Raw genomic sequence first — 17,940 nt, forward strand, 5'->3', positions numbered from 1 at the left:
CTTTCCTATTTTTTTATATATATATATATATATATATATTAAAAAATTGAACCTCGGTTCGAAGTGGAGCGGTGAATTTGAGCAGCTGTACCCTATGTGAGTGAGTGAGTGAGTGTAAACTGTGCCTGTGAGTGAGTGGTGAGTGTGCCTGGCCTGCACAAAACAGCGCCCCTCCTTTAACTAGTGTTTTGTGTGTGGCCACTCAAGGTATTGCCAGGCTACGGACACGGCCAGCCACCCAGCCAGCCACCCACCCACATACCCACGGACATACCTGTTCATTGGGAGCGCTTTCACCGCTCCAAAAAAACATTAACATTCTTGGCATTTAAAAAAAGAAGAGGATGGGGCATTCTACCCTTCTCTCTGCATGACAGGAAGGACAACAGACTGATTAAAAGCAGTTTGTACAACACAGTATAGTATACTAGTCATATGGGGAAGTGGTTCCCTACTCTGCACCTATAGGAGCATGCATAGATCTGCTCTGCCTCTGCACCTATAGCAGCATGCATAGATCTGCTGCAAACCAAGCACAACCACTCCAGGGTTGAGTGAGGACAGACTGTGGTTTGAACTGTTTCACTACAACAACATGACTGAGGTGACGGTTGACTGGTGGTGAGTGGTGACCGCTTATTCTGTTACTGATACTATTAATACTGTTTCACCTGCTGTTTGGGCCCTGAGTGAGACAGTGGTGTACTCACTCTAGACTCACCTTCTCTCCACAACATGTCACTGCCAACCCCTACAGTATCAGGTGGTCTCAGGGAGGGAGGGAGGGACCAGTGGTCCTCCTCAGCCTGTGGGTTGAGAACAGGGGGGTCCCCTGATGATTAACTTAATGTGCAACATTGTTTTCTCACTCAACAGTAAACAAACCAGCATAACGATTCAGTGTATAGAGGGTATCTGCATATTTCTAAAGTGACAATTTAAGGACTTTTTAATACTTATAAAATGACAAATTGGCCAAATTGTCAAATATTAGAGGCAGAAATTGTGAAAATAGCAGATCTACATGCTCACAACGCCTCGCAGTGCCTAGATCGGCTATTTTCACAATAGAACCGTGTTGTACAAAATGTAATGCCTCAACTCTCAGTAAACAGTTCTCCCCGAACTGTTTACTGTACATATTTCTCTTTTGTATGATGCCAGCGCTTTGCATAGTATTGTATATTTGTCTGTCATTATTCTTGTTGAATTGAGAGCAAACTTAAGGACCACAATTTCCTGTGCAAAATGCTAATAAAGTTTTCAATCAATCAATCAATCAGTGATGAGTTTCACAGGGAGGACATAATGAACACAGCAGAGGAACTTACTTAAAACACATTCCCTGCCACCAACAATGGCATCCTATGTCTTCCCCTGCCACCATCTTCTTACCTTTTAACCTGTAGGATGGTGCACGGATCACGCACCACACGTCTGCACGTCGTTCACAGCATTCAAACAAAAAGAGATCCGCTTGTAAATCCGTCCAGGCACTCATGAGAGAGAGGCCATCATGTTTTCTTCATTATGTAAACAAACATGGCCGCCAAAGGGCTGAAAGGTCGAGTAGTTCCGGGGTCGAACAAGCATTTCCGGTTTGCGATGTCCAATTTAGGTTCATAAAGTTAACATGAGTATACAGTATAACTAAATGCGTTTGAAATTAAATCAAAATGTTACATTTCAGGATTCCAATTAAAAATAACAAAACATTATTCAGGATTCCAATTCAAAAGAAGCTAAAATAGCCGACCTACAAGCTCAAAACGCTTTTGTATGAGATACTAGAATGACAAAGTAGGACGTAGCAATATGCATTGTGGCCCTCTGGAGTGAAGGTGGAAATATAGTGGCCCTCGCCATCATCAAAGTTGCCCACCCCTGCTTTAAGGCCACTGTGGCCTCAGGTCATGGTTTGAGGGGCACAAGGCCAAACTGAGGGGCAACGGCGGCCATGGCCTTCATGAAATCCATGCCCTGGACACCATCAACAAACAGGACAATTATTCATCTGCAGTTTTTTGATGAAAGCTTTTATTCCCCCCAGCCAGACAGCCTTTCCTTTCCATGACAAACATAACGCACCACTAGCATGTACCAGATGTATCACACTCTACAAGAGCATTACACCATCACTCACCTCACCCACACAACAATAAGAAAGATAAACCGTTAAGCTTTTCAGATAAAAAATATTATATTATTTATGCACACTGTGTAGGGAAATATAGGGGGGGACAAATATAGATTTTCCTGGAATATTTGGACTCATGCAAGAGAAGAACATATTTTGTAAATTACAGAACATTTAAGTAAACATAGGTAATTTATTTTCTTCTTTTTAAAATATATATTAGATCATGTTATGGTCAGATTTTATTGACTACCTCACGCCCAAATATTGACTCTTAAAGCGTGGGCATTCGTCATGGTCGACTACCGTTGCTATTTGCTACGCCTAAACCGATATTAGAGTTATTTCTAGCTTTATGCTGACAAAGTCAATCGAAGCTAAAAAAGGGCCTGACCCAAAAGACATTGCAATAGTAATCATTCAAGGTTTTTTATGATCCTTAGGGTCATACAAAAAACGTGTTAAAAGTTTCCCATTATATTCTTAGTGGATCAAGGTGAATTCAGGGGGTTCAAAAAACTATGGTTTAGTGATGAGTCATCACTTTTCTGGGGTCAGCCCAGTTTTGTGGGGTCCGTCTTTAGCCCGAGGACCAAAACAAATGCTTGCAATGGATTCAGAATCATGAAAAAAAAAACTAGTTAGACCCCTCACATGCTACTTAAAGAAGATTTTTTGGGGGGGTCTTTTTTCCTGTATAGTAAGTGATGGGACCCAAACTTGAACCCCCTGAATTCACCTTGATCCACTAAGAATAAAATGGGAATCACCCTAAGGATCATAAAAAACCTTGAACCATTACTAGTGCGATTTCTTTTGGGTCAAACGCTCAGATTGACTGGCCTGAAAGTAGTTTGAAAAAATTAAAACTGCTTTATTTAGTTTATCCGTCCAGTTTGCCAAACGAACAAGGCCTCTTCAAACAGGAATGTGAACCAACTTGCATAGAGTACTTGAGGGGGAAAAACTACCAGCTCCAAATTAAGAAAAAAGCACAGCTTACGAAGGCGAGCAGGACCCTTAAAGGTCCATTTAGTCAGAATCAAGGGTTAAATTAACACTCAGAATGGATGTATGATAATATCACTGTCAGGAGTTTGGTCCATCTACCCTAGTGGTTCTCAACCTGTGGGTCGGGACCCCCAGGGGGGTCCCCAAGTTATTGTGTGGGGTCTCCAGACGATTAACTTTACGTGCAACATTGTTTTCTCTCTCAACAGTAAACAAAACCAACATGAAGTTTTACTGTATTGAGGGTATCTGCACATTTCTAAAGTGACAATTTAAAGGAGTAGTTCACCCCCAAAATGACTTTTTTTCTATTGATTACTCACGCCGTGGAGACTTGAGTTCAATAAGATTTTGTTGTATTTGTCGCATTCCTAAGAGAAAAATGTGATTATAGTAAATTTACCCCCATTGATTCTGGATGGGGACCCAAATGCATTCGGGTCCCTATCCGGAATCAATGGGGGTAGATTCATTGTAATCAAATTATTGTCTTAGGGATGCGACAAAAAAACTAAAATTATCATTGAACTCAAGTCTCCATGGCGTGAGTAATCAATAGAAAAAAAAAAGTCATTTTGGGGGTGAACTACTCCTTTAAGGACTTTTTAAGTATAACAAATTAAACCCTGGCCAAATTGTCAAATATTAGAGGCAGAAATTGTGAAAATAGCAGATCTACATGCTCACATCGCCGTTGTGGAGCATGTAGATCTGCTATTTTCACAATAGAACCGTGTTATACAAAATGTAATGCCCTCAACTCTTAGTGCTCATCAGGGTGGGGGGGGGGGGGGTCCCCAGTTAAAATATGTTTTTTTTTTGGGGGCCTGAAAAGGTTGAGAACCACTGCACTACAGGTAGGAGCCACCTTGCCTCCAGTCTGCCCCCTACAGCGTGTCCTTTGCACTACAGGCAGAGAGACACAGAAAGTCTCTATCTAGAGTTCCACAACAGGAGGATGACGACGTGCTTCTTCTTGAAAAGCTTCTGTCAGGATTCTTCTAAACGTCTCTCACATCCTCCTCTTTCTCCACTCAGCAGTTTTACACCTTCATTCGTCTGGTTCGTACCTACAGGGAAACACAAAGAAAACACAGTCACAGACATAGACATAGACATAGAAACGTAGACGCCTCCTTGGGCTAGGGGGCGTATCGTATGCATTGAGCAACTAAGGGAATCTTCGTCGCTTCCGTGTTCATTGCTTCCGCGTGCGTCACACATACAGAAGTCGGAAAGCCAATCAGAGGCAGGTGGGGGCTGGTCTTTACGTATGCAGCCTATAAGAACAGCTGAGCAGCGCAACATTGGAACTGGCTCTGTTGAATTGAATTGTGGTCCTTGGATAAGTCACGGAAAAGACACGCTGTGATTGGCCAGTAGTCACTTTGACTGACAGCGTTCCCTTAGTTTTCGCTCCAATTAACTGCAGAGGCAAACGAGGCATCTAGCTCTTTATATCTGTGGTCACAGATGCTTCTGAGAAAGACAAAATACTCTCTATTTCTGATGACACAAAACTGAGGCATACACTAGGGCATTAACGACGTGATTTTTGCAAGTCGACTCGACTCAGTAAAAAGTTGAGTTGAAGTTGACTTTATCGTTTGATGACGTCATCACATCACACACGACCCCCCGATTATTTTGGGGGGGTCCCCAGATGATTAACTTAATGTGAAACATTGATTTCTCACTCAAACAGTAAACAAACCAACATAAAGTTTAAGTGTATAGAGGGTATCTGCACATTTCTAAAGTGACAATTTAACCCTGCAAGACCCGAATTAATTTCTATTAATTAAATTAAATTAAATTAAAAAAAAATCAGATGGTGTTGTAGCAGTCCTAATCATAGGAAAATGTAATGTTAAAAAATGTATAATGTTTTTGTAAGGTTTTATAGCCATAAATCATAAATCATGCTCTAATTTGCATTTTGGGAATATTTTTCACAATATTAACATATGCACATGTTCTAGACATTCTAATGATCACGGAAAAAATATTACAGGCATTTTACTTATGTTTTATTGAGGAATAGCTTCAGTTAAAAAGTGAGATGTTGTTCATCCAGACGCTGGAATTTCAACTTCTCTGGGAAGGTGTGAATGTCAGCCTCTGTGGGGGGTATTATATGCAAATATCGTGGCCAATGGCATTGTAATACTAAACAATAGGATTTAATGGTGATGTTAATGTGAAAAAAGAACAGGAAAACTTTTAAGGACTTTTCAATACCTCTAAAATCTGGGGAAATATTGGTGATTTGACGGTGCTGGAGGGCCATTTATCCACAACTTTCCAACATCCCATCATGCATTGCGCAGAAGGCGAGTGGCAGCTTCCGGCGCCGCAGCCGAGAGTGATCTACAAGCTCACAGCGGTTGCATCTGTGACGCGACGTGAGCTTGTATGTCTGCTGTTCGCCGGAAGTGTCCCACAGATAATGCTATAACAGTAATTCTGGCGGAAACAGGTGGATAGTACAATGTAGGAATGAAGTAAAGAAAGATCCCTCCAACCCCTCCGGTCCTCTATTGTGAAAATAGCCGATCTATATGCTCACAACCAGGGGCGTCACAACAAATTCTGGGCCCTGGGTACAAGGATTCACTGTGGGCCCCACATGAATGTTAACTATTGAAAAATCGTGAAAATGTGTGCAAGAAACCTATGTCAAGGACTCCCCAGATGATATGTATTTGGCCACGGACCCCAATCTCAAAATATTTAGTTCCAGGGACCCCCAGAAGCAAAATTTGAGTTAGAAATGTTCGCTTAAAAAATACATATATTCAAAGATTTTCACACATTATACAAGCTCACAGTGAGCTTGTATATCTGCTATTTTTCAATAGATAAAGTACTAGGGCCCCTCCACCTTGGGCCCCAGTAACTCAGTCCCACTTTCCTACCCCTTGTGACGCCCCTGAATACAACGCCTCACATCTCACCTCTGCAGTCTCTTCCTGATCTCCTTGATCTGCTCGTTCTTCTTGGTGAGGATCTCCTTCATGCTGCGATACGCTGCCGTCTGCTGGAACTTCTTCTCCAGCTCCTGGAGAGAGAGAGAGAGAGAGAGAGAGAGAGAGAGAGAGAAAGAGAGAGAGAGAGAGAGAGAGAGAGAGAGAGAGAGAGACATAGAGAGAGAGAGACATAGAGAGAGAGAGAGAGAGAGAGAGAGAGAGAGAGAGAGAGAGAGAGAGAGAGAGAGAGAGAGAGAGACATAGAGAGACAGAGAGAGAGAGAGGTTAAGAAAAAAATGAAATGTCAGATATGCGTCGAGCTGCGACGCGTTGTGAGCTTGGAGGTCGGCTATTTTCGGTGCTTGATACCACACTAAACTAAGCATAATCAAGTGAATACTTGAGATGTGGCGTAACGGCATGGATTTCTACACAGAGAGGGCAATTCTTTCAACATAAGATGCTGCATTCAAGTTCAGGAGAGTTTGGACAAGGCAATTCTCTTGAATGCTGCCTTCAGGTATGGCATGGAAAGAGGGGGCATTTGCATTTCTTTCTCCATAGTAAAAACTGCATTCATGGTCTGGAGAGGGCACTTTTTAACAGACGGATAAAAGGGCAGGGGCTCAAGCCCCCTTTGATGTCTATGTGTGCACATGCCTGATATAGATAGATATACCGATGTCTCTGGTTGACGTTGGCACATTTCACTCAGGTTTTTTCATCTCACTCACGTCACTCTGTCTGCTGACCTCACTCGAGGTAAAAATAAAATAAACAAAAATAAAAATAAAACAATTCACAGGAGGCAAGCAGTGATCACCCCATGATGTGCACTGCAATGTAGTTTCAAATGCACTGCATTGCAGGCGCTTTTTGAGAGTAAAAAAAAAACTAAAAAAGAAGACATGTGTGACATGCATGATCTGGGCAGCAGGGACGTGCTGGCCATTGGGAAAAGCGGGACAACTCCCGAACGGCCGGTTCATTCCCAGCCGGTCCAGGCCGGCCATTAGGAAAAAAATAAAAATAAAATGTCGGCCTTCGTTCCATTTTGTAAATGTTTTCGCAAAGTAAAGCCCTGCTTCATCATACAAGGCCGTCACGGTTTTGGACATACAAGGTTTCCACCCGACAACGACGAAAGATAACTCATGTAATTGGCCCACTGGCTTGTCACTTGTCATGATCTGAAATGACAAATCTTTGAGTAGCAGCAGCGCTATAGAGAGAGATCTCTCTCTGTAGCGCGCAATGAGGGCCTCTACAACTCTTTTTCCCGGGCTGAATCAGGGGCCCAGCACGTCCCTGCTGGGCAGATTGCCCCAGGAGAAATGTGCCAATCTCAACCCAAAACAACGGTAGACTGTATGTACCTTCTCAGCCATGGTGAGCTGCTCCTGCACCCTCAGCAGGTCGTGCTTGGCTGAGACTAGGTTGTCATGCAGGTCCTTCTGGGAGGCAGCGCTGGAGCTCAGGGTCTTCTCATAGTCCTCCCTGAGGGCCGACACGGTGTCCTCTAGGCTGGAGATCTCCTGGGAGTGGAGGTCCGGAGCCTGGGAGAGAGAGAGACCCACCACCCACACAATGCACACATTAGGAGGTCCGGAGCCTGGGAGAGATGACCAGACACAATGCACACAGTCAGGCCTAATGCTGAGACAGTGGAATGTAACACCTGGACTTAATGGGTCACTTTATTAGCCATTAGCCATTATTTTAACCCATTTAGGGCCTATTATTGAATGCTTTAACCAGTGAAAAATAGCAGATCTACAAGCTCACAGCGCGGCACCGAGTGCCGCGCTGCGAGCTTGTAGATCTGCTATTTTTTGAAAAAGTCGTGAAAATGTGTGCAAATCTTTGAATATATGTCTTTTTAGAGCGAACGTTTGTAACTCAAATTTTGCTTCTGGGGGTCCCTGGAACTAAATATTTTGAGATGGGGGCGTCCGTGGCCAAATGCATATCATCTTGGGGGTCCTTGACATGAAAAAGTTTGAGCACCACTGACACGGAAACATAGGTTTCTTGCACACATTTTCACAGTTTTTCAAAAATAGCAGATCTACAAGCTCGCAGCGCGGCACTCGGTGCCGCGCTGTGAGCTTGTATATCTGCTATTTTTCAATGGTTAACATCATCATGGGGGGCCCCGCAGTGAATCCTTGTACCCAGGGCCCAGAATTTGTTGTGACGCCCCTGCCCATGACCCACCACCAGTGTTGATTTCGTCGACTAAAACTATAGTCTCGCGTGGCCAGACTGTTGCCTCCACGATTTGCAAATGCTCCCGGCATACAGTCTGGGAGACGGAAATATAAACGATGAGTATGAGATAAAGCGGATGTGATGCAACCGCTCCCTTGGTGCAGTAGCAATAACATGTCCTACTGGAAGCGTTAAGTCTCCTTTCAATATTTTTGGGGCGTTATTTCGTCTTTCTCTGGTGTTGTTGGTGTTACCTCCTTGATGTTTTCATACGTTTTCTTAAACTACACACCCATAACAAGAATAGGCCACTCGAGTGTCTCTGTCTGTGCTACTGTGTTTCTGTTATGTTTCCAGTGGGACTACAGTTCAGTGCAGCAGTGGCTACTTCCGATACTCGCCGTTCGGGAGCTGCCGTTCCAGACTCTATATAGCAGATTGTGGAATAGTTGTCTGGCTACGCGAGACTACTAAAACTATGACGGAAGTTTTTTTCACTGACGAAAACGAAATAAAAACGAAATAAAAACTAAACAATGGTGACTAAAACTAAGACTACATATATTGACAATTGTGTCAACAAAATAAAAACTAGACTAAAACGTTAGGGAGGGACTAGTGGAGAAGAGAGTCATTTTATGTTTGGTTGCTCTCAGGTGTTGCGTGCTGAAAATAGCAGATCTACAAGCTCACAACGCGGCACACTGTGAGCTTGTAGATTGGCTATTTTCAGCACGCAACCAAGTGTAAAATCGATGCCAGCAAGGCCACATTTCAGTTGACTAAATCAAGTGTAGATTTAGTCGCCTAAAATCATATGATATTTAGTCGACTAAAACTAGACTAAAACTGTTTGGGTGACTAAATTATGACTAAAACTAAAAGACATTTTATTCAAAATGACTATGACTAAAACTAAATCAACATGTGCTGTCAAAAACGACAGAATGCACACATTCAGGCCTTATGCTGAGAGCCAGCAGAATGTTTATTCACTCATTTAGGACTGGAATTGTGTCACTTTAAGCATTATTTTACGTTTTAACGATAAAAAAAAACAGATATACAAGCTCACAGTGCGGCACTCGAGAGCTTGTGTAATGCTCAGGTCTCCCGCGTGAAAGTCCATTATCTTAACCATTGATCCAAAGGGATATCCCTATGGACCGAGGGAGATACTAAGACTTTTGGCGCCATCAGGCTGAGGCAGTGAGTCACTCCGCTACACTTGTAGATCTGCTATTTTTTAAGAATCGTGTTTTATTGTTGTTCTTTTTGTTCATTTGCTACTCAAATATGTGCTTCTGGGGGGTCCCCGATACATAATATTTCGAGATGTGGGTCTGCGCGGGCAATTACATAAAGTTTGAGAACCACTTGACGTAGAAACATGCGTTTTTTTCAAAAACCTTAGAAGGATTTTGAAGGCATTAATAGAATCATTTCACGATTTTTCAAAGATTGCAAAACTACAAGCTCACAGCGCAGCGCTCACTCGGTGCCGTGCTGTGAGCTTGTAGATCTGCTATTTGTTTAATAGTTGAAGAAAAAGAAATGAAAAAAAGGAAAATACTTGAATACTCTTACATACCAGTGTGGGTCCAAAATGGCAGAGTGAATGGTAGAAGTAAGCAAATGAATAAATCAAATGACAGCGGTTTTCCAGAAGTGGCAGAAACAGAAACAGAAAATGTAAACTGTGTGAGAGTGACCAAGGCAGAGAAGCAAAAACGTTACCTGTTGCTCCACCTTCACCTTCTGCAGGTCTTTCAGAGCCCTCTCCGCCCGGCTTCTCTCATCCAGGGCTCCCATAGTCTGAGAGAACAAGGAAAATAAGAACATCTAGAGTTCCCATAGTCTGACAGAACAAGGTAAATAAGAACATAAAGTCAAGTACTAATAACAGTAAGACTCCCTAATCGGGAGATACGCGACCGCCAGGTCGCATGTACTGTATACACAAATTGGCCTTAGCAACCTCATGGTGGCACTAGAAGAGGGGCATGTGAGAAATCAGGGGCGGTGGTTGTGGTTTGCCAGTCAAGGAGTGTGTGTGCAAGTTTTCATTGTTATTAGAATGTTGAGTACATTGGCCAAATTGTCAAATAATATAAGGCTAACCCTAACCCCCACAAAAAAAAGAAAGAAAACACATCTACAAACAAGCTCACAACGTCTCGCAACGTGATCTTGTAGATCAGCTATTTTCACACTATTTAAACTATTAACGATTATTTTGGGGAGTCGCGGCCTGAAAAGGTTGAGAACCACAACTAAATCTTATAGCCGGGAGCATTAGGGAGACAACATGGTCATTTCGTGGTAATTAGTCTAAAACGATGGCCCCATAAAACGATGGTTTAGTGATGAAAAGTGATGAGTCATCACTTTTCCCAGTTTTGTGGGTGTTTTCTGGGGCCATTAAAACAAATGCTTAAAGCAGATTCTTTTCCTCCTGTATAGAAAGTCGATGGGAGCCCAACTTGATTTGGCCGCTGTGGCGACCCCGAAGGTCGCCGACTCGGGCGCCCTAGCTAAATCATTAGAGCATGCCCTGGGCTACATCTGTGCACAATTTGGCGCTTTTAGACTGCTTTGCACAAAATATCCCCAACGCCCCCGACTATTACTCTTGAAGAGAACATGATCTTTAACCTTTTTGTTTTCACTCCTCCCCTATGAGTAACCATGGTAACCACTCTGTAAACATTCTATGAACAGCTAGGTCTTTATTTGACAGTCACATTATTATTATTTTTGTTACTTGTGATTCCAGAGTGCGAATCCTGGATTTTAGTTTATCGTTTTCTTCCTGTAGTCTCCTGATCTCCTGAGGAAAGATTAAACATAGGAATATAAGTCTATATAAGGATATGCATAATCATATACTGTACATCAATACATACAGTATGCATCTATAGGAACATGCATCAAAGTGAGGGCTCTCACATTTATAGACCCTCCAGAAAAACACGGGCAATGTGTGATCTTATGCTTTGAAAAAAATTACAGAAAGTTGTGGAATATGCGGAAAGTTGTGAATTACACGAAATATGCGAACAGATGCAAAATATGCAGGGTTTATGTGATTTTATGCTGTGAAATATGTGGGTAGTTCCGAAATATGCGATTATGCAGCCTTTTTGAAAATATGTGAGCCCGGCATAATCTGCAGCATTTGGCTGATTATGCGGGAGATAATGTGATCGCATAATCGCATTTTTCTGGAGGGTCTGATTTCTATAAAGATAATATCGCATCAAAGTGAAGGCCCTCATATTTCAACCTATAGGTACAGAAAGATGTCTTTCTATAAGGATATGCATTTCACATTCCAACATGTCTTCCTCACCTTGTTCAACAGGTCAGAGACTCCGCCTCCTTCATTCAGGGGCGCCAACTTGGGTTTACTGGACTCCTGGGTGACCTGTGGGCACAAAGGTCAAACTTAGGTTTACTGGAGTCCTGGTTGACCTGGGGGCACAAAGGTCAAAGGTCAAACTTAGGTTTACTGGAGTCCTGGTTGACCTGGGGGCACAAAGGTCAAAGGTCAAACTTAGGTTTACTGGAGTCCTGGTTGACCTGTGGGCACAAAGGTCAAACTTAGGTTTACTGGAGTCCTGGTTGACCTGGGGGCACAAAGGTCAAACTTAGGTTTACTGGACGCCTGGTTGACCTGTGGGTACAAAGGTCAAACTTAGGTTTACTGGACGCCTGGTTGACCTGTGGGTACAAAGGTCAAACTTAGGTTTACTGGACCCCTGGTTGACCTGTGGGCACAAAGGTCAAACTTAGGTTTACTGGACGCCTGGTTGACCTGTGGGTACAAAGGTCAAACTTAGGTTTACTGGACCCCTGGTTGACCTGTGGGCACAAAGGTCAAACTTAGGTTTACTGGACCCCTGGTTGACCTGTGGGCACAAAGGTCAAACTTAGGTTTACTGGACCCCTGGTTGACCTGTGGGCACAAAGGTCAAACTTAGGTTTACTGGACCCCTGGTTGACCTGTGGGCACAAAGGTCAAACTTAGGTTTACTGGACCCCTGGTTGACCTGTGGGCACAAAGGTCAAACTTAGGTTTACTGGACCCCTGGGTGACCTGTGGGCACAAAGGTCAAACTTAGGTTTACTGGACCCCTGGTTGACCTGTGGGCACAAAGGTCAAACTTAGGTTTACTGGACCCCTGGTTGACCTGTGGGCACAAAGGTCAAACTTAGGTTTACTGGACTCCTGGGTGACCTGTGGGCACAAAGGTCAAACTTAGGTTTACTGGACCCCTGGTTGACCTGTGGGCACAAAGGTCAAACTTAGGTTTACTGGACCCCTGGTTGACCTGTGGGCACAAAGGTCAAACTTAGGTTTACTGGACCCCTGGTTGACTTGTGGGCACAAAGGTCAAACTTAGGTTTACTGGACGCCTGGTTGACCTGTGGGCACAAAGGTCAAACTTAGGTTTACTGGACCCCTGGTTGACCTGTGGGCACAAAGGTCAAACTTAGGTTTACTGGACCCCTGGTTGACCTGTGGGCACAAAGGTCAAACTTAGGTTTACTGGACCCCTGGTTGACCTGTGGGCACAAAGGTCAAACTTAGGTTTACTGGACCCCTGGTTGACCTGTGGGCACAAAGGTCAAACTTAGGTTTACTGGACCCCTGGGTGACCTGTGGGCACAAAGGTCAAACTTAGGTTTACTGGACCCCTGGTTGACCTGTGGGCACAAAGGTCAAACTTAGGTTTACTGGACCCCTGGTTGACCTGTGGGCACAAAGGTCAAACTTAGGTTTACTGGACCCCTGGTTGACCTGTGGGCACAAAGGTCAAACTTAGGTTTACTGGACCCCTGGTTGACCTGTGGGCACAAAGGTCAAACTTAGGTTTACTGGACCCCTGGTTGACCTGTGGGCACAAAGGTCAAACTTAGGTTTACTGGACCCCTGGTTGACCTGTGGGCACAAAGGTCAAACTTAGGTTTACTGGACTCCTGGGTGACCTGTGGGCACAAAGGTCAAACTTAGGTTTACTGGACCCCTGGTTGACCTGTGGGCACAAAGGTCAAACTTAGGTTTACTGGACCCCTGGTTGACCTGTGGGCACAAAGGTCAAACTTAGGTTTACTGGACCCCTGGTTGACTTGTGGGCACAAAGGTCAAACTTAGGTTTACTGGACGCCTGGTTGACCTGTGGGCACAAAGGTCAAACTTAGGTTTACTGGACCCCTGGTTGACCTGTGGGCACAAAGGTCAAACTTAGGTTTACTGGACCCCTGGTTGACCTGTGGGCACAAAGGTCAAACTTAGGTTTACTGGACCCCTGGTTGACCTGTGGGCACAAAGGTCAAACTTAGGTTTACTGGACCCCTGGTTGACCTGTGGGCACAAAGGTCAAACTTAGGTTTACTGGACCCCTGGTTGACCTGTGGGCACAAAGGTCAAACTTAGGTTTACTGGACCCCTGGTTGACCTGTGGGCACAAAGGTCAAACTTAGGTTTACTGGACCCCTGGTTGACCTGTGGGCACAAAGGTCAAACTTAGGTTTACTGGACCCCTGGTTGACCTGTGGGCACAAAGGTCAAACTTAGGTTTACTGGACCCCTGGTTGACCTGTGGGCACAAAGGTCAAACTTAGGTTTACTGGACCCCTGGTTGACCTGGGGGCACAAAGGTCAAACTTAGGTTTACTGGACCCCTGGTTGACCTGTGGGCACAAAGGTCAAACTTAGGTTTACTGGACCCCTGGTTGACCTGTGGGCACAAAGGTCAAACTTAGGTTTACTGGACTCCTGGTTGACCTGGGGGCACAAAGGTCAAACTTAGGTTTACTGGACCCCTGGTTGACCTGTGGGCACAAAGGTCAAACTTAGGTTTACTGGACCCCTGGTTGACCTGTGGGCACAAAGGTCAAACTTAGGTTTACTGGACGCCTGGTTGACCTGTGGGCACAAAGGTCAAACTTAGGTTTACTGGACCCCTGGTTGACCTGTGGGCACAAAGGTCAAACTTAGGTTTACTGGACCCCTGGTTGACCTGTGGGCACAAAGGTCAAACTTAGGTTTACTGGACCCCTGGTTGACCTGTGGGCACAAAGGTCAAACTTAGGTTTACTGGACCCCTGGTTGACCTGTGGGCACAAAGGTCAAACTTAGGTTTACTGGACGCCTGGTTGACCTGTGGGCACAAAGGTCAAACTTAGGTTTACTGGACCCCTGGTTGACCTGTGGGCACAAAGGTCAAACTTAGGTTTACTGGACCCCTGGTTGACCTGTGGGCACAAAGGTCAAACTTAGGTTTACTGGACGCCTGGTTGACCTGTGGGCACAAAGGTCAAACTTAGGTTTACTGGACCCCTGGTTGACCTGTGGGCACAAAGGTCAAACTTAGGTTTACTGGACCCCTGGTTGACCTGTGGGCACAAAGGTCAAACTTAGGTTTACTGGACCCCTGGTTGACCTGTGGGCACAAAGGTCAAACTTAGGTTTACTGGACCCCTGGTTGACCTGTGGGCACAAAGGTCAAACTTAGGTTTACTGGACCCCTGGTTGACCTGTGGGCACAAAGGTCAAACTTAGGTTTACTGGACCCCTGGTTGACCTGTGGGCACAAAGGTCAAACTTAGGTTTACTGGACCCCTGGTTGACCTGTGGGCACAAAGGTCAAACTTAGGTTTACTGGACCCCTGGTTGACCTGTGGGCACAAAGGTCAAACTTAGGTTTACTGGACGCCTGGTTGACCTGTGGGCACAAAGGTCAAACTTAGGTTTACTGGACCCCTGGTTGACCTGTGGGCACAAAGGTCAAACTTAGGTTTACTGGACCCCTGGTTGACCTGGGGGCACAAAGGTCAAACTTAGGTTTACTGGACTCCTGGTTGACCTGGGGGCACAAAGGTCAAAGGTCAAACTTAGGTTTACTGGACTCCTGGTTGACCTGGGGGCACAAAGGTCAAAGGTCAAACTTAGGTTTACTGGACTCCTGGTTGACCTGGGGGCACAAAGGTCAAAGGTCAAACTTAGGTTTACTGGACTCCTGGTTGACCTGGGGGCACAAAGGTCAAAGGTCAAACTTAGGTTTACTGGACTCCTGGGTGACCTGTGGGCACAAAGGTCACATGTGACCATACCAACGCAACACTGTACTGTATTATACTGTACCGTACTGCTGGGGTTCCCAAACTTTTGGGGCTCAGGGCACCCCTATAAATATATTTTTCATCCGAGGCACCCTTACATTATATTATAATATTACCTACATGACATTCATAACTTTCACTCCCAGTACCTTATATTCATGGCATATTTTAGTGATTATGTCGTGAGGAAAACATTGAGATAATTACCATTTTGGTCAAACCTTACTGAAAATAACTCTGCACTTCAAGTTTAAAATGATACCAAATATTTGTTTAAGTGTTCAAATAAATTCCAAATATTACCAAATGATCTCACGGCACCCCTGGACTGCCGTAAAATTGCCCTGAAAAACCACTTACAGGCAGCAGCCGTTCGCAACTGGTAAAAAAAAAAAAACTAACCTAGCCCAACCCTACCCTCCCCTGCCCCTTCTTTGTATATACTTACTGTTTGTTTAGACTTACTGTTTTCTTTTTTTGTTCTATCATTTTTTTTTTCTTTACATATCTACTGCATAGTACTGTGTTCTATTCGTCTGTCATTCAATGTTATATGAGATACTTAAATGGTTTCCAGTGGAAATAAGCTTAGTCTTTTCATGGATCTCCTTTTAGTAGACCTTGTACCAGTGAACTGTACCGTCATGAAACTGTACCTTTTCCTATGCAAACTTCTAATAAAGTCTTCAATCAATCAAGTCATGGCACCCCAGGGTGCCCCGTCACCCACTTTGAAAACCCCTGCCGTACCGTACTGGGCTGTGCTGTACTGTACTCACCTTACTGGCTGACTTGAAGTCTGTCTTCTCAAACTCAGCCACTTGCTCCAACAGGTCCCTTTAAGAGCCAGGGTGGGTTTGGGGGCGACGCACATGAAACAACAGAGAAAGAAGATATTTAAGATAGATTTGATTGATTGATTGATTGATTGATTGATTGATCGATCGATCGAGTATCCCAAGGGCGAAAAATCAGAGGCAGCACAGCAGTATAAGGTTATTTACAAAGTTACAGAGAAGTAAGAAAAAAAGAAAAAGAAAAAAAAAACAAGAACAGAGTACAGTAAGTACAGTAAGAGCAAGGTACAACAAGAAAGGGAACAAATAATATATAAATATATATATATATATATATATATATATATATATATATATACACACACATTAAGTGTCCTAAAGCACAACTATCAATATAATACAGTGCCCAAATCAAAGTTACCATAACAGTCAATGCTAGTTAGTGCAACAAGTATCTCAACATCATGTCAAACACAAGCAGAAATCCAAAAAAAAAAAAAAAAAAACTACTAACACAACCTAATAGTGCAGTGTCCAAAAGTCAGAGCGATAAAAACAACTAGCAAAAGAAAAAAAACAAGAAAGGGTGATGCCGCAAGATGCACAAGAGCACCCTCCCTGGAAGGTCCTTAAAGGTCAGAGTCAGTGCAGATATAGTTCCAGTAAAGAAAAAGAGGCTACCGTCGTCCTACGTTAGGAAGGTAGTCCTTGTCAGTCGACCGTTGTGTGTCTCGTTGTACAGCTTGAGAGCAGCCGGTACAAAAGACTTTCCTAGTCTCTCGATGATAAGCTTAACATCTCATACAGTAGTGCAATACGTTTATCTGTTCGATGACAGTTAAGTGCCATTTAGGCCTGAAGGCAAATCTGTGTCACTTTAGACTTTAGATTTTTACTATCAAAAATAGCAGATCTACAAGCTCACAGCGTGCCACCGAGTGCTGCGCAGTGAGCTTGTAGATCTGCTATTTTTCAAAAGTTAAAGCATAAAATAATTCTAGGCCTATAAATGGGTTAGGCACCATTCCCACCAGGCACCATAACTATGAAGTACTAGTTACTATAACTGTGTCCTTCACCATTGTATTTTGCTTTTATAGTTGGATTTTTAAAACTATACTTTTATAGTTATAGTTATAGTGCTCAGAGAGAATGGCCCTTTGCAAATTCACCCTTTGTCAGCCTTCTGATTGGTCCCTGACTGACCAACCATCAGGCTCTTTTGCCTTGTCCTGCCCTAGTTCTGCCTTTTTTGAGCGGTGGTCACACCGTCTCCATAGCGTGGCCGTGTGTGTAGCCGTGTATGTATGTATGTATGTATGTATGTATGTATGTATGTATGTATGTATGTATGTATGTGTGTCCGTATGTAGCCTGAGGTATTTAGCCTGCAATACCTTTTCTGACCACACATGTTAAGGGAGGGGCGCTGTTGTTCAGGCCAGGCACACTTACATTCACACACACATGCACGCACGCACGCACGCGCGCACACACACACACACACGCAGCCTCCACCGCTCAGTTCACACGAGTGTGATTTTTATGTTGAATTTGCTAAAACCATGATTTTTGGAGAAATATTTACAAAATATTTACAAACATGCCCAGTCACTATACTGCAACTGAGAAGCTCCTTTTGACTGACATCCAGTTTAAAATGACAATTTAATACACAGAATAACAA

General features: G+C 43.8%; 1 protein-coding gene across 1 annotated transcript in view; it reads right to left on the reverse strand.

The window, feature by feature from the left end:
• Positions 1-6,101: 6,101 nt before the first annotated feature.
• The window catches only part of lztfl1 (leucine zipper transcription factor-like 1), a gene marked incomplete at its 3' end in the record, with an annotated part of 30,873 nt that continues 19,034 nt past the window's right edge, over positions 6,102-17,940 (reverse strand). Inside the window, exons 4-9 of the mRNA XM_080751899.1 lie at positions 16,236-16,293; positions 11,681-11,755; positions 11,093-11,158; positions 10,066-10,143; positions 7,494-7,673; positions 6,102-6,209 (exon numbers count right to left, since the gene is read on the reverse strand). Of these exons, the coding sequence (XP_080608025.1) occupies positions 6,102-6,209; positions 7,494-7,673; positions 10,066-10,143; positions 11,093-11,158; positions 11,681-11,755; positions 16,236-16,293 (565 nt within the window). The remainder of the gene's footprint in view (positions 6,210-7,493; positions 7,674-10,065; positions 10,144-11,092; positions 11,159-11,680; positions 11,756-16,235; positions 16,294-17,940) is intronic.

Source organism: Nannobrachium achirus, assembly GCF_963921795.1.
Source record: "Nannobrachium achirus genome assembly, chromosome: 21".
In the NCBI taxonomy this organism is placed as follows: Eukaryota; Metazoa; Chordata; class Actinopteri; order Myctophiformes; family Myctophidae; genus Nannobrachium; species Nannobrachium achirus.